The sequence below is a fragment of the Mixophyes fleayi genome, chromosome 1 (assembly GCF_038048845.1).
Source record: "Mixophyes fleayi isolate aMixFle1 chromosome 1, aMixFle1.hap1, whole genome shotgun sequence".
Classification (NCBI taxonomy): domain Eukaryota; kingdom Metazoa; phylum Chordata; class Amphibia; order Anura; family Limnodynastidae; genus Mixophyes; species Mixophyes fleayi.
Window position 1 is genome coordinate 75289349 of NC_134402.1, and position 23447 is coordinate 75312795.

The window sequence follows — 23447 nt, forward strand, 5'->3', positions numbered from 1 at the left end:
GGGCGAGGTGGGGGGGGAAAGGAAGCGAAGAAGGTGGGAGGGGATGGGATCCAGGGGACAGGTAGAGGGGGGGGGGGAGGATGAGATGAGAGTAGACTTCCTCGCCCGAGGTGGGGCGGAAGGAGTAGAGGGAAAGGTGGCTGAGGGGGGAGGAGTGGGCGAGGGAGTGGAGGAGGAGATGTCAAGTCGGATGGCCTCAATTTTAGAGGAGAAAAAGGAGGCAAAGTCGGAAGCAGTCAGAGAGGAGGCGGTGGGAGGAGGGGGAGGGGCCAGGAGAGTGCTGAAGGTGGCGAAGAGTGCAGTCCACAGTTTGTTTCCATGGTAACAAATGTTGCTAAGTAAGTTTACAAACTGTGTGTCAAATGGCAGCAACAGAGTTTTTTTTCTGAGTTTTCAACAGGCTATTTTATACAAAAGTCCTATTTCAATAATCATGATTTACACCATTATCAGAAACCGGTATATAATTTTAATTAGATACCATCATTTTGAGTGGCATTTTCACTGGTTATTTGTATGCACCCTAACTAAAGTGCAATTAATGGACTTGAGTAATCCCCTCCAAGGGGCTTTCTGATGTGTACGTAAACATGTTCTTATTCCGATGAGGAGTAAAGGAAAAGAATAAAGTTTATGAAAGATTTACACACATTTATATACTATCTTGTATAACATATAGTTTTTAGGTTTTCAAGCACTGCTTGCTATTGTCATTATACAGTACATCTGTTCATTACATTTAATAGTGGATGCAGCAAACACATTCACTTTAAAGGAATCCACTGGGCACTATGGAATAAAGATCACAATATCAGCAAAGGCACGCTAAACGAGGGAAAAAGTAAATTAAAAAAACACGGGGTCTTTAGAACATACAATAACAAAAATAGCATTACTTGCAATACAGCAAAGAAACAAGCAAAACTTAAAATGTAACCATCGGCAATACACAGCGGAAAGAGTTCAGTCTGCCAGTTGACTAGGACCTGGAGTATCTGAGGATGTCATCAGCTCTCACTGAATTGATAAGTAAAATATACGTGAATATTGGTTCACCCAGGAATTGGCAGCCTCCATTGTGTTTAAGCAACAGGTATATTTAAAGAAATAATTAATTTTCCCCAGAATCGGACAATAATAAGTGGACTGTGCTACCGGGTGAGTTTTAATGACACATTTCATCATTATCATTTATTTATATAGCGCCTACTAATTCCGCAGCGCTGTACAGAGAACTCGCTCACATCAGTCCCTGCCCCATTGGAGCTTACAGTCTAATTTCCCTAATATAGACACACACACAGACACAGACAGACAGAGAGGGAGAGACTAGGGTCCAATTTGATAGCACCCAATTAACCTATCAGTATGTTTTTGGAGTGTGGGAGGAAACCGGAGCACCCGGAGGAAACCCACGCAAACACAGGGAGAACACACAAACTCCACACAGATAAGGCCATGGTTGGGAATTGAACTAATGACCCCAGTGCTGTGGGGCAGAAGTGCTAACCACTAGGCCACATTTGCCATATGTTGATAAAAGATTTCTTCAAGCTATGAAAATCTAATTCTAAACCCAATTCTAAATTTTTGTATCTAATAAGACCTAGAATCAGAGATCAGAAAGAACGTAAGTTCTGGTGTCTGCCATCATGAAAGAAACCAGTAACTATGGCAACAATAACACAAATCTTACCAATTTAACGAGGACTGGAAACAAAGAGCAATTTAGGCTGCACTTTGTACCTGACAGATTACCGCAAAATTATAAACGTTATCTAAAAACTGAACAGTTCAGTAATGATGAAAAGCAGCGATTTGAGTGTATTTATTTAACAGCAGACGTCACTTTGTGAGCATCTCATAGATAATGGTCATGTCAAATCAGACTTGTGATGGAGACTAATGATAGATGATTTCAGCTGTCAGGAGCTCTCTGCAGCCTTGGACTTGCCAGCTATTTTTTTTACATCAAATGATAAAAGGAACATAATCATATTCTATTCCAGAACATCAACACAAATAGATGTTTGAGTGCTTATTGTTTTATTAGCAAAAAAATGGTAAACACGTATTTGAAATATATGACAAACCACAATATTCAAGAAAAGAGCAGGAAGACCGGTAGCAATATTGTGATTATTAACCTTTATTTATATAGTGTTAACATATTACACATAACTTTAGTCTATTAACCTACCAAAATGTTTTGGTGATTTTTTTTGATTTTTTTTTTACAGAGGAAACTACAAAGAACACTGGAGAACATACAAACTACACACAGATACTGCTCTAGTTGGAATCAAATCCTTGCCTCATGTGGAATAAACAGCACACATTAAAAAACTGGAACTATATGGACCATTACAGAGAGATGAGCAGAACAGCATGAAGGGACAGTAGTGATCTCTCTAAGATATTGGGGCCTGATTCATTAAGGATCTTAAATGAAGAGGTATCTTATTTCAGTCTCCTGGACATGTTACAATGCAAGGGGTGCAAATGAGTGTTCTGTTTTGCACATAAGTTAAATACTGCCTGTTTTTTCATGTAGCACACAAATACTTGATAGCTTATTTGTACACTGAAATTTAAAGTTGATATGTGTGTGCTACATGAAAAAACAGGCAGTATTTAACTTATGTGCAAAACAGAATACTAATTTGCACCCCTTGCAATGTAACATGATTTTGTCCAGGAGACTGAAATAAGAAGTTTCTTAAGGTAAGATCATTAATGAATCAGGCCCTTAGTTAGTTGCTGGTAATGCAACAGCTTCATTCCATATATTCTACATCCGTAAAACGTCGCTTGATTATGTCGGCCTTCTCCTTATCGATGAGCTTAATGATAGAAAGAGAAGTGGCTGGAAGGTAAGATGTGTCAGACAATACCATGCAAGTATTGGGCATTCTGTTCAACTAAATGCATCTTGCACACATACGCTACAACATGGTACAACATATCACGGTATGGAGCCATATGCAAGTGGGCAGCAACTAAAACATGGCGCCACTGGGGGCTCCAAAGACAAAGTAATAAATATATTTTCAGTACAACTAAAAATAAATAAATGTAATTTTTTGGAGCCATTAGTCTATACGTGTGAATTATTTTTTTCACAGGGTTTCTAGGGTATATTTATGGTTACATGTGGCCATAGACTTTAATCTTCAGCAGAAATGAGTTGTACGGCGTGTTCTGTCCACACCACTAGGTCATCTGTTCCATGTCGGCATTTTAGAAATCCATGGAAACAACAGTGCAAATATCTAACCAACTAAGTACGCTAGGTACAGACCCCTATGTACAAAATTAAGAATTTAGAGGCAAGAGAGGTCAAATTTTATCAAGAAAAAATGCAAACATCCAAATATTGCAATTAGGGGGATTTATTCCTTTCCTTTTATGCTTGGGGTGCGCGCTTTCACCCATTGATGCCATTTGCCAATGATGTTTTTCCCTTGAAGTTGTATGCCGACATTGCACGTGAAACATTAGCAAGTTGAGCGGTTTTGGTCACTGAAGCACCTGCCAAACGCGACCTCAACAATCATCCTCTTACACAGTCACCAAGGGCTCCTATGTTGCCATGCTGGCCAAAATTATTGGAATTACGGGCAGTTCTGCGTTTTTATACACGATCCTCCTAACCATGATAGGAATATTATAATACTGAATATATAGGATGGATCAGTAAGTTAGGAGTCGAGTCCGTTACGAGTTAGTCTTCAAGAGATATTTTCCTGCAATCATCTAGCTCTTCTCATAGAGATCCTATAACCACTCTATGACCAGCCACTGCCTTAATACATACGAGCAATCTGCACTAGTCTGAGACAATGTAGGGAAGCAGCAGAGTAACTCCATTAATAGACCATAATAAACCCAAGCTTCCATGGACAGACGCAACGACTAGTTCATGTTTTCACCCTCCATTGTCTCTCCTCATTACAACCATCCCACGAACCCTGTAGCTCACAGAAAGGTCAGTCACCAAATGGGTTTTAAATTGATGGCTGAACTTATGTATGAATTGCTCACAACACCTCTATGATTGTAAGCTCATTTGCGCAGGGTCATATTTACTTCCATGTCATAGTATGTGACTTATTTGTATTATGATCCATCAACGTACAGCACTACATAATATACCGACATTTTATAAAGGATGATAATGAGATTAATAATTCACATAAAATTAAAAGTTTTTGAAAAGTTCTATCGGTTACAAAAAAAAAAAACATCTAGACTTCGCTAGTGTATACTTCAAAATAAGAAAGTTATTCCTTATGGATCAGGTAAATCATTAATTGGGAAATTGGGTGGAAAACCATCCAGCCATGAAGTGGTTATATCACTGATGGCTATAATTACCAATAAACTGCCTTTTCCAGTAATTCATACATTACATGCAGCGTGATGGCATGTCATTTACTGTAAAAGACCTTGCTTGCAATATACAGGTGCCCCCTAATAAATGCAGTCGTTCTCATAATTATCTAACACTTTTTGTTTCATATTAATGTTTTCAACATCGCTTTGCAGTCTCTTGAATAAAGAAAGGTACCTTAGCTGTTTGAGGAAGTCAATGTCAGAACTGTTAGTGATGAGTTTGATGAACTCCTCATAAGATGGGGCATAGGTATAAGTCTTCTTGTGACGTTCATTCACCTGCTCCCTGTATTCCAGCTGGCTGAGGAGCATCTGATTAATGTAATCCGGATCACTCAGCAATTCCACCAAGGGCTTCAGCACTGAGGAAACAAAACCATGACACGGCAGGATGAAGGTCACCCGAGAGGCAGACTTGAACACTCATTGAGTTGCAGTGCCAGCTGACGATCGCTCACCTAGCAGTAGGGGTTGGGGATGTCAAGCAGCACAAATCAACTGAGAAAGACAAGTCCTAGTACATGGAATAGAGCAATTACTGTTACTTTGCAATTTTAGAACATGTGCACATTAATGTTACGCTGGATGTTGCTCAGTGCTGTGGAAAATGAATGCACACTATAAAGAAACGATAACAATCAGAATATAAAAGCAGTATACTCTAAGCTGATTACTCAGGGCCCAATCCTGTCATTCTACCTCATTGCCGACCATCAGGATCAGTTTCAGTTTGGACAAACACATGGGTGAGAGGTTTTTTTCACAAGTGAGCTTGTTGCTGTAGTGAATGACGGCACACGAGTAATTAGCAGTGAACTGTTCACTTAGGTTATAGCTGTGCCAGTATGTCAAATAATTATCCAACTAAATAAGATCAGACCTTTTCCCTGAAATTCCAATCAAATTGGTGTCTCCTAATGATACTGGGCTAATTTGTTGATATTGCTACCTCCATGAAAATGATGAACAATGTACACTGAATATACTGAAAACAGAATATATATCTATATAGTTATATCTATATATCTCTCTCCAAAATAGAGAAGGACACTAAGCACTATCATTTAATCATTTAAATATAATTACGGAAAGCATACATTAAACTCTGCAGTAATATAAACTCTATAACAGACTTAGAATAAACATGAGGTTCTTCATCATCACCATTTATTTATATAGCGCCACTGATTCTGCAGCGCTGTACAGAGAACTCATTCACATCAGTCCCTGCCTCATTGGAGCTTACAGTCTAAATTCCCTAACATACACACACAGACAGACAGACAGAGAGAGAGACTAGGGTCAATTTTGATAGCAGCCAATTAACCTACTAGTATGTTTTTGGAGTGTGGGAGGAAACCAGAGGCCCAGGAGGAACCCAACACAAACACGGGGAGAACATACAAATTCCTCAGAGATAAGGACATGGTCGGGAATTGAACTCATGACCCCAGCGCTGTGAGGCAGAAGTGCTAACCACTTAGCCACCGTGCAGATCAAACTGTGGATGCCCATCTACCACGTCAAGGAGACAGCTTTCAGATGGGTACCTACACTAAATCTATAATTTTATAAAATGGGACTTACCTCATTTAGTGCCTCTAAACTACAAGGAGTATTGGTAGGAACCAGACTCCTATGATTAAAAACACCTATGTGTGGGGTGCTGGGCCAGAAAGAAGACCGACCAAGCTTCAAAATATACAAAACACCCAGGGGAGATGGTCCACGCACCCTAGTTTATATTATATATTGTATTATTGATTGCTCGGACACTGACAGTGTAAATAATGTTTAATGTCTTTTTTTCCCCACTAGTGTTAGTAATAACATAATATATAAGTTCCCTGGACTGTTCTGCATAAAGAGTCATCCCTCCATACTGAAAGTACCAAGTGATTAATGAAAGAAGCTAAAGATGGTTATATTTTATTTGGAACTTTTATGAAAATATTTTCCACCACTTCCGTTATTTTCTCACCAGCGCCATCATTGAAAAACAGTTCACAGTTTATAGGACGGCTGCACAACACCTTGTTTTACCGGTAACTGAAGGTATTTTGTGTAAAAGAATACATGTAATGATTTGGATCCTGGATCATACCTTTAGTGGCAAGTATTTCAGAAAGAACTATACGTAAGCTCCGCGACTGGGCATCCCGATCGGGCACCATGCAAAGAACTAGCACCTGGGCGCACTTCTGCAGGAACCGGAGCTCTTCCTCTGTGTTTTTTAAGCAGGGATGGAGGGCAAAGGGTCTTGGCTGCTCATCCTGTCTGAAAGAAAAATTAACAAGAGAGAAAGCAAAGAAACTGAAGTTAAATGAAAAACACAGAAAATACTCAAATAAAAACACTATAACCACATTTTCTATGATGGGAAATAAATGATGGAGATTAAAACAGTTTGGAGTCGCCTGTGAGATGCTGACAAAATATATAATAAAACATGGCAAAAGTTAATTACCATATTTACCAGGCCTTAATGACAATACCTGTTGTTGAATTGGTTAGGAAATCTAAAATGAAAACATTGTTACCATTTTATCATAAATAAAATTGACACACTGATGCCTTGCAGACATTAATATTAGGCATTCAACCCCTGATCTTATAAGCACTCGCTTTCTCTTCATGTGTCATTCAGAAGCAGCCAAAGTGCACTGAAAATAAAACAGAGCTCTCTAGAAATGTTTAATTATCTCCTGCATTCAAGCTAGCATTCGTCAGGACAGGGTCAGAATAACCTCCTGTGTCACTGACATAAAGTGCGAGGACGGAGCTTTGAGAATTGAGACAGGACAGTAGCGAGGCGCACAGAACACTGTACTGAGGGGCATTGATCAAATTGTATTAACATAAGGATAAAATGGATCTGGTATTACTAATCCAGGTGTAGGGGTGAGCTGTAGGCCTCATTCACACCTGGCTGAAGTGACAGCTAGGAGGCGGAGACATGGTTGGACGTAGTGAAAAAAGTCTACACCTGACTGGGATGAGATGGCCTGAAAGGATCAGGGAATAAAACTCTATTAATATCATTAATATTTCCATTCATATTTTTTAAATTCTCAGATCATAGAATCATTGAAACCCCAGTCAGATAATTTCCTCTAGGCAGACCGGATGTCCCTTACAAGCTATAAAAAGAGTGAAGACCTATGAGGATGACCGTAAAAATAAAATCTCTCTGTTTCCATCTCCATAACTTCCTGAACTTCGTGTTTTGTATCGCATGGTACATAGACTAATTCATTCCCGGGTCATTTTCTGGAAAGGCTCAGATTATATAAATGTTACCATGGTAATTATTAAGGAAAGTAATTTTTTTGTTCTTATTTTGGTATGGTTCACCCTTGGTAACCCTACCAAACAAAGTTACTTGAATATGCTCACTCTCACTCACTCTTTAATTTCAATGTAAAAAAATTAAAAAATTTATTTGAGTAGAATGTAAATTGACAATTTAATAGGCCTGGTCATAGAGGTATAAACTACTCATTTAAAATGTACCAAATACATACAATGGAAAGTCATATACACAAGGCAGGTAATAGATTTATTAAATATATGATACACATATATTAGGTAACAGCAGATTACACATAGCAAAAGTTTCAATGCAATGCCTGTATATGTTGTCTGCATCCTCAAAAATGCAGTATTTGTATATTAAGTCGATATTTATTTATTTTATAGAGCACATTGTGAAGACCCGATGATATCATTCAGGGATTAGTTCAAGAGGGACATCACAGCCTAAAGGAGCGGTTTCATGGACGAGATGCTGCAGGTAGATGAGGCAGTGAGCATTTATTGATTCTTCTATACAATGTAAATACTTGTTTTGCAATATTTGTTGTTCAATAATACAAAATGTTTCCCTTCTCAGAACCTTGGTCAATTTAGAGGAAATTGATTGGGTCAGAGGGGGGCCGGGGGATGGGGGGGGGGCAGCAATCTTCACTGGGGATATAGAGCAGCAGTACTGAAAAGTCCAGCACCTAGGGCTTCATCTACCAATAAGTGCCACCCATAGGAGGAAGCGTATGGGTCCAGAGATCTCAGGGATTACGTTGTTACTAGGGGACATGCGAGAGCTGCTGAAACTGCAGCAAGAAAGAACAACTAGAGAAGCAATGAATGAGGAGCTCTCATATGTCTAATAGTTTAATTAATGATCTGATAAAGGTTCCGTCTCAACTACTGCTTAGCATAATTGTAATTGGACGTTCTATAGGATATCAGGAAGTGCCCCAATGTATCTACCACATACAGCCACATGCTACAATTACCCAAAACATTTGCCAGCATTCCACGTCCTATCCCAATACCTGCACATAGTTACATCATTATCCCAGACATACGCCAACAGTCCCACAACACCATATATACAGCTACACTGCAAGCATACAGTCCGCAGATTACACACCATCCACTGAACACGGCACCCTCAAGATTCATAATTTGTACATAAACATAGCTTAGTTGTTCTGGTGTTTGGCAATTTGTGTTAATGTTATTTCTTAAATGTTACCTATTTATTGAAGAACAAATAGTTTATTTTAAGAAAAAAATTGGGGGGAAAAATGTCCTAAAGAACATATTACATGAAAAGTATAAAATACATGTAAAACAATGTTTTGATTAAGGTTATATTTAAAGATTAAATTGTATTATATTACCAGGGCACTTCCCCCATCCTGACAGCATGTACTTGAGCAGCTGTCCCGTGCCAGGATCTAACTTGTAGGAAAGGGTGCTCTTAAAATTGTAGCATCTTTTGAGCGCAACATTATGTAGGAACCCTGTCAATTTTTCAACATGTTCTCCTGGAAACTGCCACTACCACTGACCAATTTTAACTTAAAAAACTCTGTCTGGGTATCCCAGACAGAATGCTCGCATGTGATCCAGCGCTCTGCACATTCAGATTCTGGTGGTCTGAGAACCAGAATGTGGAATCACTGCCTGACTGGTAGAAGCAGCTGGGTCCACCATGAGTTGACGCTGCAACGTGCGAAAGATTGCGCACGTCTGCCAAAATCGGAACCTTCTCAGAGCTTTAATTATATTATTTGTATTACATAAGCAGAACATGCTGGGAATACAGGTTAGAATAGTAAATTACCCAGTAAATATTAATAAAGATTTTTGTGGGGTACCTCAATTCCATGGAGATGAAACAAAAGTGGCCATTACCGAGACAATATATGGCTGTTATCGGCACCTTTAGCGCCTTGCCTGCTCTCTTAGGGGCCTATTTAACAAAGAACGCAAAAAATTTAAAATAATTTTCAATTGCATTGATAAGGATTGAACTATTTCTCCTATTTATTAAAAAACCAACACAGGACCAGCAGTTCCAAAAAACTGCTGTTTCTGTGGGAAAAAAAATACTTACCACGGCGTCTTCGTACTGCGCTCGTCTCCGGATTTCTTCATCCCTTCTTTGTTCCTCCTCACAATGTCTGTGCGCATGAGTCGGTCGAAATTCTTGGGCCTGCTCACATGGACCCTCCAGTAGTCAGTGAGACGAACAAAAATCATGTGACAGGGAGGGATCACATGATCCCTCCGCACATGCGCTGTCCAGCTCTGCTCTTCAGAGCAGAGCTGGACATAAATGAAAAGTGAAGTGAAGACTTCATTTATGCTGATGTACGCCAGCTTCAGCTAGCATACATTAACATAACAAGTTTCCGAAAAAAAACCTCTTTTTCGGAACTTGTTAGATTTCGTTAGGGAGCAGTCATCATACTTTTTTATGGCGATTGCTCATAAAAACTATATAGAATGCAAAGCAGCAGATATCCACGATATCTGCTGCGACGCAACATTGATAAATTTGAGGAACCCTCCAAATTGCGTTGGAATGACGTTAAGTGTACTTAAAATTACACTACTTGATAAATAGGCCTGTTAAACACCTTCTTCCATATCTATCACCACCTTCAGAACCATAAACTGTAGCATGAGCTTCATAACAGTGCAAAAATTAAATTTTGGAATCAGGAGAACACACACAAGTTATAGCCCCGCAACAATTTCTCTACACTTTATCAACAATTCCACATTTTTTGTTTTGCAAAATGATGTCTTAACAAAATTATTTATTTTGTCTGCAAATCTTTGTATACAATTCTTAATTAACCCATCTCTAAGCTTTGCTGTAGCTGAACATGTTTTGAAATGCCTTAAAAGGTCTCCTAGCCTGTGTGTCCGAGCCCCAAGACAGCACAATCCAAGTATTTACATTAGATATTTACAATACAAGACCTCCTATATTCTAATTATAAGGTCACAGGCTCAATATTATAAAATATTCTACCCCACATCAGTCTCAGGGAGTTTGCCAGGGAAAGTGGGGTTTCCAAAAATCTAACTTGTGGGACACCAGTTAAATAGCCCTGGTCCAAATATTCATTTATTGCCTTGATCACTGCATCATCACAGTACTGGTTAGCCTATCAAGTCAGCAGTATGTTAATATTGTCAGTGCTTTTACAGAGTGGAACATAAATCATATGTGAACTATATGACAAGATTGGCTCACTGCAGTCCATCCCTATGGGGGAATCAATAGTCCCAGACTCACAGCTAAATTGGCTGCATTAAAAACCTATAGGTTATAGAACATAAGTTTTTCAATTATGTAGCTGAACAAAATTCAGTAATACACAACAATTATCTACCTCGATACTACAGAGGCAGTGCGTCTGTTCGAGAAAGGCAAAGTGTGCAAGAGGCTTGTCACCTACCTCTGGTCTATCGGAGATTAAAGGAGTAATCATTACCATCAACATTTATTTATCTAGCGCCAGCAAATTTCATAGCGCTTTACAATTGGGAACAAACATTGATAAGACAATACTGGGTAATACATACAGACAGAGAGGTAAGAGAACCCTGCTCGCAAGCTTACAATCTATAGGACAATGGGAGTTAGAAACACAAGGGCATGTGCTACATTATATTGCACAATGGACCAGCTAGAACGCAAAGGTAAAAGTATTGAGTGGGCTGTGTGTGTTGCAATGTTGGTCAGAGGGTTGTTGTCTTGCGTTAGCAGTGTAGAGGATGGTAATAGGGTAATCTAGGGAAATTAAGATGGTGGTTGAGGAATATCATAACCTTGTCTGAAGAGGTGGGTTTTCAGTGAACGCTTGAAGGTTTGAAGACTAGAGGAAAGTCTTACTGTGCGAGGGAGGGAATTCCATAAAGTGGGTGCAGCCCGGAAAAAATCCTGTAACCGAGAATGTGATAAGAGTGGAGGAGAGACGGAGATCTTGTGCAGAACGGAGGTGTCGAGTAGGGAGATATTTCGAGACCAGTGAGGAAATGTATGTCAGTGCAATTTTGTTGATAGCCTTGTATGTTAGTAGAAGAATTTTATATTGGATTCGTTGAAATACAGGCAGCCAATGTAGAGACTGACAGAGTGGCTCAGCAGAGGAATAACGGTTAGGAAGGAAAATCAATCTAGCCGCTGCGTGCAAAATAGATTGTAGGGGTTCAATTCTGACTTTGGGAAGACCAGTAAGGAGGGAATTGCAATAGTCGATGCGGGAGATGATGAGTGCATGAATTAATGTTTTTGCTGTGTCTTGTGTCTGATATGTGCGTATTCTGGAAATGTTCTTTAGGTGTATGTAACATGATTTAGATATAGAGTTGATGTGGGGAATAAACGACAGTTGTGAATCAAGGATTACACCTACGCAACGAGCTTGCACTCAGAATAACAACACTTGCTGGATTTCATAAATGATTAAAATATAACGCACAATAAAAGCTATACCAGGCAAGTTCTGTATTTATCAAATTAATATTTTAACAGGATGATGTAAATGTGAATTTTTTTCTTGTGTTTGAGCAAAGAAAACTAGAGTCAAACTCACTTTAACTCACTGTCGTAATGTCATAAATACTCATAAATACTAACTCCGGCTAATGAGAAGCAGAGATCAATAGGAGAGGGAAAGAAGCTATATGTCAAGTCTGAAATAGTTTGCGAGAAACGTAAAATCAATCATGACCTTTATAACCATGAGACAAAAGCTCTTTATTTCTCTTACTAAGAAGGCCTTTTAAATAGAGTTACTAGCATCATATATTTCAGATATGCGCTATGGCTCATTAAAGTAATATTGTATCTTTAGCCAGATATTGCCAATCTAGCCAAGATTAAAGTAAAATCAGCAACTTTTGCATTCAGAAGGAATCCAAGAATAAGTGGCAATGCAAAATAAAAGCACAGCAAAATGAAGAGACAGGTACTAAAAGTACTCTGCTAAGATAAAAACACACACACACACATATTCTTGAGAATGGTAGAGCGAAACTTTTTCAACTGTACTATGAGGATTGCTAATTGTCATATTTGAATATTGTTGTTCCCACCTTGAGGAATTTATTGAGCCTCCCAGGACTATTACAGGGGACAGTCAGACTATCTTAATTAATGTGTAAAATGAAATGGATCCGTTTAATTTATTTTGAATGCACATATGATTAATATGTTATTTGAGAATATTATTTTTATTTAGAATACTACACTATTACTTCTCTGTATTGTGTACCATTCTACTTCTGAGGTCCAATACATCTCACCACGGATGTCTCACATATCTGGGTCCATGGATAATCACCGATCTTGACAGGTCTATATTAAGATACTTATCTGGTATGTGCACACACTGGAAATATTATCTTTCACATACTTCACCATATGGAAACTTCCACTTCACCTTTTAATACAGAACCCGACAAACAACAGGCTGTGTGTCTGCCCCCAAACTATTCTAAATGAGTGAAGAGAAAACATTGCACATCACTCATCATTGTTTACATGACGTAAGATCATACTGACTTTATGTATTATATATGTATGACAGCTGATATACTGTCCAATTTCTATACATTTAGGGCCCGATTCATGAAGGAAAGTAAAGCTCAAAAATGAGTAACTTTGCACATGGGCAAAACCATGTTGCATTGGAGGGGAGGTAAATTTAAAATATGATGGCAGATTTATAGTTGAAGTAGAGCATGTCCTAAAACAATTTTAAATTTGATTGTAAAAATAAAGCTATCAGGTATTTGTGTGCTACATGAAAACAAAGACAATATTTAACTTCTGTGCAAATAATAAATTCATTTGCACCCCTTGCATTGTAACATGGTTTGTCCAGAAGCAAATGTACTACTTTTTTTTGCCTTACTTTTCTTAATGAATCAGGCCCTTAAAGATTAAGTATGGTAATTATAATTAGCACCATTGACCTCTTTTTCTTTCCATACCTACAACCATCTATTGATGAAACAGACATTTAATTCCTGAGGACATGGAGGTTATTAATCATGTTCTGCAGTGAGAATGTTCAAAATAAATGAGAGCTTGGACACCGAGGGAACCTCCTGCCGTGGGGAGGAAGACGCAGGGCGCCTGCTCCATCCTGCCGTGGGGAGGAAGACGCAGGGCGCCTGCTCCTTGCTGCCGTGGGGAGGAAGACGCAGGGCGCCTGCTCCTTGCTGCCGTGGGGAGGAAGACGCAGGGCGCCTGCTCCTTGCTGCCGTGGGGAGGAAGACGCAGGGCGCCTGCTCCTTGCTGCCGTGGGGAGGAAGACGCAGGGCGCCTGCTCCTTGCTGCCGTGGGGAGGAAGACGCAGGGCGCCTGCTCCTTGCTGCCGTGGGGAGGAAGACGCAGGGCGCCTGCTCCTTGCTGCCGTGGGGAGGAAGACGCAGGGCGCCTGCTCCTTGCTGCCGTGGGGAGGAAGACGCAGGGCGCCTGCTCCTTGCTGCCGTGGGGAGGAAGACGCAGGGCGCCTGCTCCTTGCTGCCGTGGGGAGGAAGACGCAGGGCGCCTGCTCCTTGCTGCCGTGGGGAGGAAGACGCAGGGCGCCTGCTCCTTGCTGCCGTGGGGAGGAAGACGCAGGACGCCTGCTCCTTCCTGCCGTGGGGAGGAAGACGCAGGACGCCTGCTCCTTCCTGCCGTGTGGAGGAAGACGCAGGGCGCCTGCTCCTTGCTGCCGTGGGGAGGAAGACGCAGGGCGCCTGCTCCTTGCTGCCGTGGGGAGGAAGACGCAGGGCGCCTGCTCCTTGCTGCCGTGGGGAGGAAGACGCAGGACGCCTGCTCCTTCCTGCCGTGTGGAGGAAGACGCAGGACGCCTGCTCCTTCCTGCCGTGGGGAGGAAGACGCAGGACGCCTGCTCTTTCCTGCCGTGGGGAGGAAGACGCAGGACACCTGCTCTTTCCTGCCGTGGGGAGGAAGACGCAGGACACCTGCTCCATCCTGCTGTGGGCAGGAAGATGCAGGACACCTGCTCCATCCTGCCGTGGGGAGGAAGACGCAGGACACCTGCTCCATCCTGCTGTGGGGAGGAAGATGCAGGACACCTGCTCCATCCTGCCGTGGGAAGGTGAGACGCAGGACACCTGCTCCATCCTGCTGTGTGGAGGAAGTACCAGCTGTTAACCCCTATGGTTGCTGGTGAGTTGAGTCATGTAAACACTGGGAACCCTGGCACAATGTACTCAGCCATGCGTGCAGTGAAAGCGTAATCAGCAGCCAGTACACACGTTTCACATGGATGTTGTCAGGTAGCATTAGGGCAGATCGTCCACATAGCCTCACAGCTAATGCGATTTCAACTGTATGAGTGGTCTGGCCCCAGTGACAGAATTATTGCCAGCTGCATTTTGCTATTCAGATTACAACACGCTCTATATTTAGGATTTCCAGTTTCTAGATAGACAAACATGCTGTAAATGATGTCAGATTAAGAGTTCTCAGATTTTTGATGTCGGAGGTCAAACAACAAGAGATGGGAAACACATGGAAAAGAACATGATTTTAAAGAATGGCTAGTTTCAGAGTCAAAAATTCCTGATTACAGACAGAGATCTGCAACAGTGAGTACTTGAGTCCTCGGTTTTCTAAACATTGACAAAACCAATAAGAGTAACACAATGAGCAGCCAAGTCACATTTATCTACTTAAATCTTCTAATTAAAATGATTTATTGCATAAACTGCTCTGGTTTTATTTTTGACAATTGATCGATTTCTATACAAAATGGAGTTTTCTGCAGAATGAAAATCTTAAGGAAACTGCCTGCACACCGAGGGGGCACTTTATTAGGTACAACACCTATTATATTCCCAACTGGCATTCAAAACATCTTGCATTCATAGAGCAGGGGACTTCCATTTAAAAATGTTGGTTGGGATGGCCCTGACTGGCTAACATGTTCATATATCCTCTTGTATTTAAATGTTGTGGTGCTCATATCAACAAAACCCATAAAGCCCATTTATATTGAACCACCAGCCTGCAATGCGGACACCATCCGTGTTGTGAGCTCAGATACACCGCTTTCAACACCACTGTTTTACTCAGCTGTTAATCTGACGGTGACTTGACCGCTACTCTGCACAACATGTATGTCTCAGCTTCTGTCAAGAACCTCATGAATGCTGCTGGCTGGATGCTATGTGAATGGTTGCCCAATACACTCATGTTGGCGAGTTAGGTGTCCCCTAGGGGTGCGACACATATGTTTGACAGTTACATGATAGACATTTATATAGTAGACACAATAATATAGACAGGGTTGAAAAGTCGACAATGACAGCAACAGTATTATTAGTTCAATAATTGAAATATAGACCGTATTATTAGGTCGATCCATTGGTACTTACTTAATGCTTTACATAGTGTGTGCACATATGATACAGTTACTTACTGAGCAGTATATTAAATAGAAAGCACCAGTGTACCTAGTAAGCTAGCCTCTTGGTCTATATAATAAAGCAAGAAATCGTATCAAGCTTCACCTGAATGGTTAATCCTGGGAGGATGTCCCTTTGCTCCCTTACAGTGATTGAGTCATTGAGGGTGACATACAAGTAATAATGGTGGTCAGCTCCAGTTTGTTACCTAGTGTTTGCAGCCTTGAGGTCACAGAAGTGCGTAAGTAGATTTTTCACCACGTCATTGCAGACCACTCTTACAATATCGATGTGAGCGAGCCGGCAGCGCAGTTGTCTGGCCAACTCCCAAAAGTCTTCAGAAAGCAGATGGTAAAGCTGACCGTCATCCTTGCTTAGATCTCCATACCACGACAGTATATAGTCCCGGTAGCTGTAGTCAAACACTGGAAAACACAAGGACTGATCATCAGAGATGATATGTAAAGACTATACCTATAGTACCAATAAATCATACTATGCAAGTACCAAAAAGATAGCCTTCTCGGGCCCGATTCATTAAGGATCTTCACTGAAGAAACTTCTTATTTCAGTCTCCTGGACAAAACCATGTTACAATGCAAGGGGTGCAAATTAGTATTCTGTTTTGCACATAAGTTAAATACTGACTGTTTTTTCATGTAGCACACAAATATCAACTTTAAATTTCAGTGTACAAATAAGCTATCAAATATTTGTGTGCTACATGAAACAACAGTCAGTATTTAACTTATGTGCAAAACAGAATACTAATTTGCACCCCTTGCATTGTAACATGGTTTTGTCCAGGAGACTGAAATAAGGATCCTCTTCATTTAAGATCCTTATTCTGTCTTCCTACCAACCACCACTTACCAGTAAATGGTTTGCTACTAAGGATTTATACAAGATACTCTTTGTATCCACCAGACTATTCCTTTATACAATAGATCCCTATCAGTTGGTGTCTTTGTTTTTATCACACGTGTGTATGTGTGTATTTGTAAGTTATTTTAATATATTTCACCTTGTTTTCCGGGAGGATGTTATTATTAAACAACAATCATTAAAAGTTATATTTTAATCAACATAAGGAGTGCTAATTTGTCCTTCTAACATGAACCCCTGTTCATGATTTGTTCTGTCTAAATATAACAGGACCAGCACCCCCACAAGCTACACGTTATAGATTTATATCTTGTCATATATTGCATGTGGATGTTTCCTTCTAATCCCTGTGCAGAGCATCTCCCCCCTTAGTTACTTTAAAGATCCTTAATGAACAAGCATTTAAGTAGACACAGTAATTAGTTCTCAACTTATATTACAGTTAAGCTCTTTCGCTGGCTACTAAAACTATTGAGCTCTCACCTTTCAAAGAATTGTGTATTGGGTGAAGTTCACCAAGTTAATATAAGCTAGGTACTTTTTCTGACCCGATATGCACCAGATAATAGACCAGTGCATTTTATCTTTACGTAATGAAATCCAGTTAATCTTTAAGTGCCCCCCTCTCCATACAGTGAAGGGAGCCATATTGTAGGCTGAACTAACAATTGTCAGCACGCAACCTATCAATTCACTTGTAGTAAGTCACAACACTGAGCCATGGATAATACCCTGTGGGCTTGGAATGCACATGATAACGCAGCCTATGCGTTCACTAGGAAGCGGTCATGTTGGAATACTGCATTGGTGATATCACCATCTCCTGGTGCTTGGTCACTATGGCGGCACAGTGGCGTAGTGGTTAGCACCGTGTTTGCGTGGGTTTCCTCCCACACTCCAAAAACATACTAGTAGGTTAATTGGCTGCTATCAAATTGACCCCAGTCTGTGTGTGTGTCTCTCTCTCTCTTGGTCTGTGTGTTAGGGAATTTAGACTGTAAGCTCCAATGGGGCTGGGACTGATGTGAGTGAGTTCTCTGTACAGCGCTGCGGAATTAGTGGCGCTATATAAATAAATGATGATGATGGCGACCAGAATATGACTGCCAGCACTTGTCAAGACGATAGCATCTGGATCAGTACCTGGAAATCAGGCAGACACTATGATGGGATGATTACTGTGTCTTAGTTCTAGGAAATTACACTGTGATTCTGGTCTATCAAAGTCTCTTACAATTACCATTGTATTAAAACAAAAGAAAAAAAAGACAAAAATTGTACAAATTTGTTCAGTCTCTAGGACACGAGCATCTAACAAGTTTGAACTCTTAATAGTTCAGTCATCACTCTGGATGTTTTATTTGATTAATGACAAAACACAAGAACCACTTGTAGTGGGGTTAAAGGTCAATAAAACATTATCCTCTGTCATCATAACAAGAAGATGGGGAATATCAACCTTGGATATTGACTGAAGACAAGTAGACAAGAAAAAGTATGGGAACCTCTAGAATTATCAGTTCAGTTAAGGGGATTATTCATTTCAATCAGTGGAATATCAAGCAGGTGTGAGTTTGGTCCTGTCAAAATTAAAATGCATAAACCAGAGTCTTCACTACCAAAGACTAGTCTTCATCACACAGGTCTATAAACGCAGGTCATGCCGCCATCAAAGGAGATTTCAGAAAGAATTGTTGATGCGCATCAGGCTGGAAAAGGTTGTCCAACGATTTCTAAAGACTATGGGCTTCACCAATCCAATCTCAGACGGGTAGTGTGCAAACCGAGAATATTCAACAACTTTGTTATTCTAACCAGGAGTGCTTGTCCAACACAAAATCACTCCAAGTGGGAGATTCAACTAACCGCAAATTACTGTTGGAGCCTCACCCGAGCAGTTCCTCCGCACCCTTCCTGTTAATACGGTACTGAAATCTCTGGTTATTTTTGCTCGCACCTCAATGAGCCAAATGACCACTAGAAAAATGTTCTCTGGGCAGAGAAGTGTAAAATAAAACCTTTTGGCTTAAAAATGAGAAACTTTATGTTTAGAGAAAACCCAACACTGCATTCTAAGAACCTCACCCCAACCAGTGTCACGGTTTAGGGCTGTTTTGTTGCTACTGGACCAGAATGGTTTGCAGCGATTGATGGAACTATGAATTCTGGATTGTACTGCAAATTCTACAGGAGAATGTCTGGGTATGCGTCAGTGGACTTAAACTCAACAGAAAGTGTATCTTGTAAGACACCAACACCACCAGTCTATAAAAAAAAAATATGGTTGAAGCAAGAGAAATTTTGCATTTTGCAATGGCAAACCCCAGACATGAATCCAATAGAAATGTTGAGGCCGGACCTGAAGGGGGGTGTTCATGAAAGAAACACCATCAACATCCATGAGTTGAAGAAGTTGTGGAAAGAGGAATGGGTCAAAATTCCTCCAAGTGTGCAGGACTGATCAACAATTACCATAGGTGTTTGATTAAAGCCATTGCTGCTCAAGGGGGTCACTCCAGCTAAGAAATTTAAAGTTGGATCATTTTGATAAATTAATGAAAAAGGTATACGAATTGGCCAAATGTACACAACAATTTCTCTAATTCTGTATACTAGGCAGAATAATCAGGATCTATTCATATGTATGTATATATACAGCTGCCCAGTACACTATCTCTTGCTTTGTATGCTAGATTCAAAGGTCCGTAATTTTTCCACACACAATAAGTCTCCTGCTTCAAATCAATGGTGCTTTATTAAGCCAATACTGAGCTATGTAGATGTTATATAATGCAAATGAATAAATTATACTTTTATGCTGCATATCATGTCCATCTTCTTTAGCAATCAATTAAGGCTATACATGTTTAGTATCAGAGTTCATGGAAAATGCCGCTGTTTTATCTGCAGATATTTCTTTTAGTATCTACAAGTTTCCTTTAATTTCTGTCTATTCTTATTCTGTATTTAAGGACGGCTACATTTTACTGTGTTATGAGCTATTCAAGGGATGTTATAAATTAAGCACAAGGTTACATTTCTTGTTTCATATCCCAGATGCAAACATTCTCTCTTTACATTCTGTATGATGTAACGATTTCATAATCACAGTTCTCTTACTTTGTATATTCTTATTCTGTATGTACCGACAAACACAGCTGAGGTAACAGGACCATGTGTTTGAATGGAAGGTTTTTAAATATAACTACTATGATCACATTCACATGTCTATCCCTAATTAGCCCACAGTACTGCAGGTCCTGACACAATACTTCCAATTAATTTTATAAGTTAAAGGACCACAAACCCAACATACTGAATTCAGATATGAATGAAAAAATAAACAAAACATAGTTCAGTTTTAATCTTACTTTTTAAGAGATGCCATAAAATGTAATGTTAAATAGAGTATAACCTCCCTAATCAATTACAGATAGCTGCAGGTACCTCACACATATTTAGGACAGTGTTAATGGGATATAGGTCATGTCAAAATGCTGAGACTGCTGTTATTTGTGCTGAGGTGACATCACTGGCCCTTCTCACTGCTATGAATATTTAAAACCTCAAATTGCATTTTTACAGGGAAAGTCTGCAAGCACATCACTCACTCACTGCCTAACAAGTTAGAGTAGTGCCCTCTCATCACAGCATGGAAACCTCATACAGAGCGGTGAATGAAAGCATGGTGCACATATTAAGTGAAGAATAAACACACAAGTTATCTCCGGTATATAATGCAGTTCAGTGATAACATACACAGCCTTTTCATATATACTACTGTCAAAAAGTTTGTTTTCTTGCACTTGAAGTGCAACATCTTTTGTGGTCTAAATAGTATTTTTATGTTACACTGTGTGACAGAATGCCCTGCATGCAAACTGGACTGAAAAGCCCATCAGATAAGGACTGCATAAATATTATTAAATAAAATAATAATAATAATAATAATAATAATAATAATAATAATAATAATAATAATAATAAAAAACCACCGGGCATTCAGCAGCTTTTTTAATCTGCTAGGTGATAATGTTATAAGCAGCATTCGTAAATATTAGAAGCTTTGGAAACAGTTTGTGCGCCAGCAACGAGCAGATCACATAGATTTTAGAGATGTGACTTTACAAGAGGTATCTTCTGCTTTTTATGGACACATAAAATGCTGCTTCACAAATGACAGTTTGACACCATCCTAATTGATAATCCTTTCCTAATATCTTGGTAAAGATTGTGTGTGAGACACACTTTACTTATTTGTGTTTTCATACCTCACTACAAGGAGGATGTAACCTTTACCATTGGACCACTCTCTGCACAATCAAATTGTAGATACAAACACTATAACAACGATAGGTTCATCATCGCGCCCATGCCCTCTCAGTGTTCCCATCATGTAGGGAGTGCAGCGGAGTAGACAACTAAGGTGTGATATTATTGGGACATGATCATGTCTGGAAGGGACAGAGGGATAACAGAAAATTACCCCTAGAAAGGTTCAAGTTTGGTGTAGTAAGTTTAGTGTAATAAGTAATGGCAATAATATCCCTCAGATGAGAGCTGCAGAGATGAAGGGAATATGCAAGATCTAATATAGGGAATGCATCAAACATGACTGAATAGCACAAATAATGCTTTTTCCAGTGGGTGATGACTTCTGCAGACTCATGCATATGTGAATGCTATATGTCAGACTCTGTCTACACTAACTGGCAGCTGAAGGATGACCGCACACTATATTAAAGTCTCCCAGCCATGGTGAGAAGAGGTAAGGTAATGTTATAATGTCTGCTTATTTCTCTAGGATCTGAAAATCAAACAGGGATGGACATGTACATTGCACATCTATAATGTGGATCTCTTAACCCTAACCCTAGAGCCAACTGTTAGATGATAGAAGCGGTGGGTCCTGCCATTGTACCCTTGAAACCGGCAATCTCAGTGTGACCAATTTAACCAACGAGAAATCCCACAGCCGGCTTGCTGTGTAGTCCCAATTAACATCAGCCGTCTTTAGGGAGAGCCTGTATTTCGCCTGTCGGTCTCACGGTAATCTGATTTTTGTTATCGGTTTGAATGCTGTCAGCATTATTTAAGCCTAAGTAATGACTACCACCGGGTATATTCATATAGAAAACTTATAACATCCAGTAATTCTGATATTGTTGCACCTAAGGCGATTTTCAACGTCATCCGCTTTCACCTCCGCCGCAGCCGTGCATTGTCTTAGAAACCATTTAAGAGGTTGCAGAATGTCCCCTTTTTGCTTCAGACAATTCTTGCTAGAAGGGACTATTACTTTGTATATGATGTAATTGCGCAGTTTGTTCAGACTTTTTTTTTTTTTTAAAGTAGTTTTCGTAAGTGTGTATAATGTGTATCCTGGGTTAATATTGCTTAGCACAGGCAAATGCTTTTTAAGGATATAGCGTACACATTTAAATTTGTTATTGAATTTGGTGGCCAATATTGCAGTGTTTTAGCAGGCTGAATATTAGGTAGATTTTATTAAGAGCTCTAATTACTAAATAGATAAAAAGCTACTTATTACATTTACAACTTTTCCCAAAGTTTGCTGCTCTATCATATGTAGATAAAACCCAATTCCTTCCCCTGTGATCTCCAGAGAGGTTCACTAATGTTATTCAGCATTGCCTCCCTATGATAAAATAACTTACAGAATGGACTATGCACAATAATACTGGAGACTTGGAATATATTATTTATTTTTGTAATACAATCCCAACTGCGAGTGAACAGCAATATTTATGACAAAAGTTTTTCCATTTATAAAGCTCAGTACTGTCCCTGAATTAGACGAAGCGCAAACAGTATCTGAACTACACAAATAAAGAATGCCTAAATTACCTTCATTAGTACAAATAATACAAAATTCTACTCATGAGAGAGTCAGATTTTCCATTTGAATGTGAAGCAGGGTACACGCTGAGAGCGCTTTGTCTTATAGCCCTGTCTCACACACAGCAAGTGAATTGTATATCCCCAGCTACTGCAATATTCTGCAGGGTCCTTAACTACGAGCTTGTATGCAGCACATCCACTAGCCCTGCGTCATCTTCACTTTGAAATCTCCAGTTCAAAAATCTTTTCAAACTTGGGATTTTAAAAAGTTACCGAGATCAGTAGATGACACAGTGTTAGGGGAAATGCTGGATGGTAGCACACCAAAAAAAAGAAAAAGTAAACATTTCCTAGAACAATCATATACTTTGCTATGGCTTTTAATGAATATTGAAACTTTCCTCAATTCTTCTCAATACTCAAATGCACAAATACACTACAACAGCAATCATTATGCCCCTGTGTCCTATGTACCATATAACAGATTGCAATCTTGATAGGACTGAAAAAGAGTCTAAAAATACAGAGTTCAGTGTTGCACAATAAAATATATAGTTCTTTATACATCCATG

At 39.8% G+C, this 23447-nt stretch overlaps 1 protein-coding gene across 2 annotated transcripts in view; it reads right to left on the reverse strand.

The window, feature by feature from the left end:
* The window catches only part of SNX25 (sorting nexin 25), a 138617-nt gene that overhangs the window by 61282 nt on the left and 53888 nt on the right, over positions 1-23447 (reverse strand). For both annotated transcript variants that reach the window (XM_075196937.1, XM_075196928.1), the window contains exons 3-5: positions 16337-16553; positions 6500-6672; positions 4571-4757 (exon numbers count right to left, since the gene is read on the reverse strand). In XM_075196937.1, coding sequence (XP_075053038.1) covers positions 4571-4757; positions 6500-6672; positions 16337-16553 — 577 coding nt within the window. The remainder of the gene's footprint in view (positions 1-4570; positions 4758-6499; positions 6673-16336; positions 16554-23447) is intronic.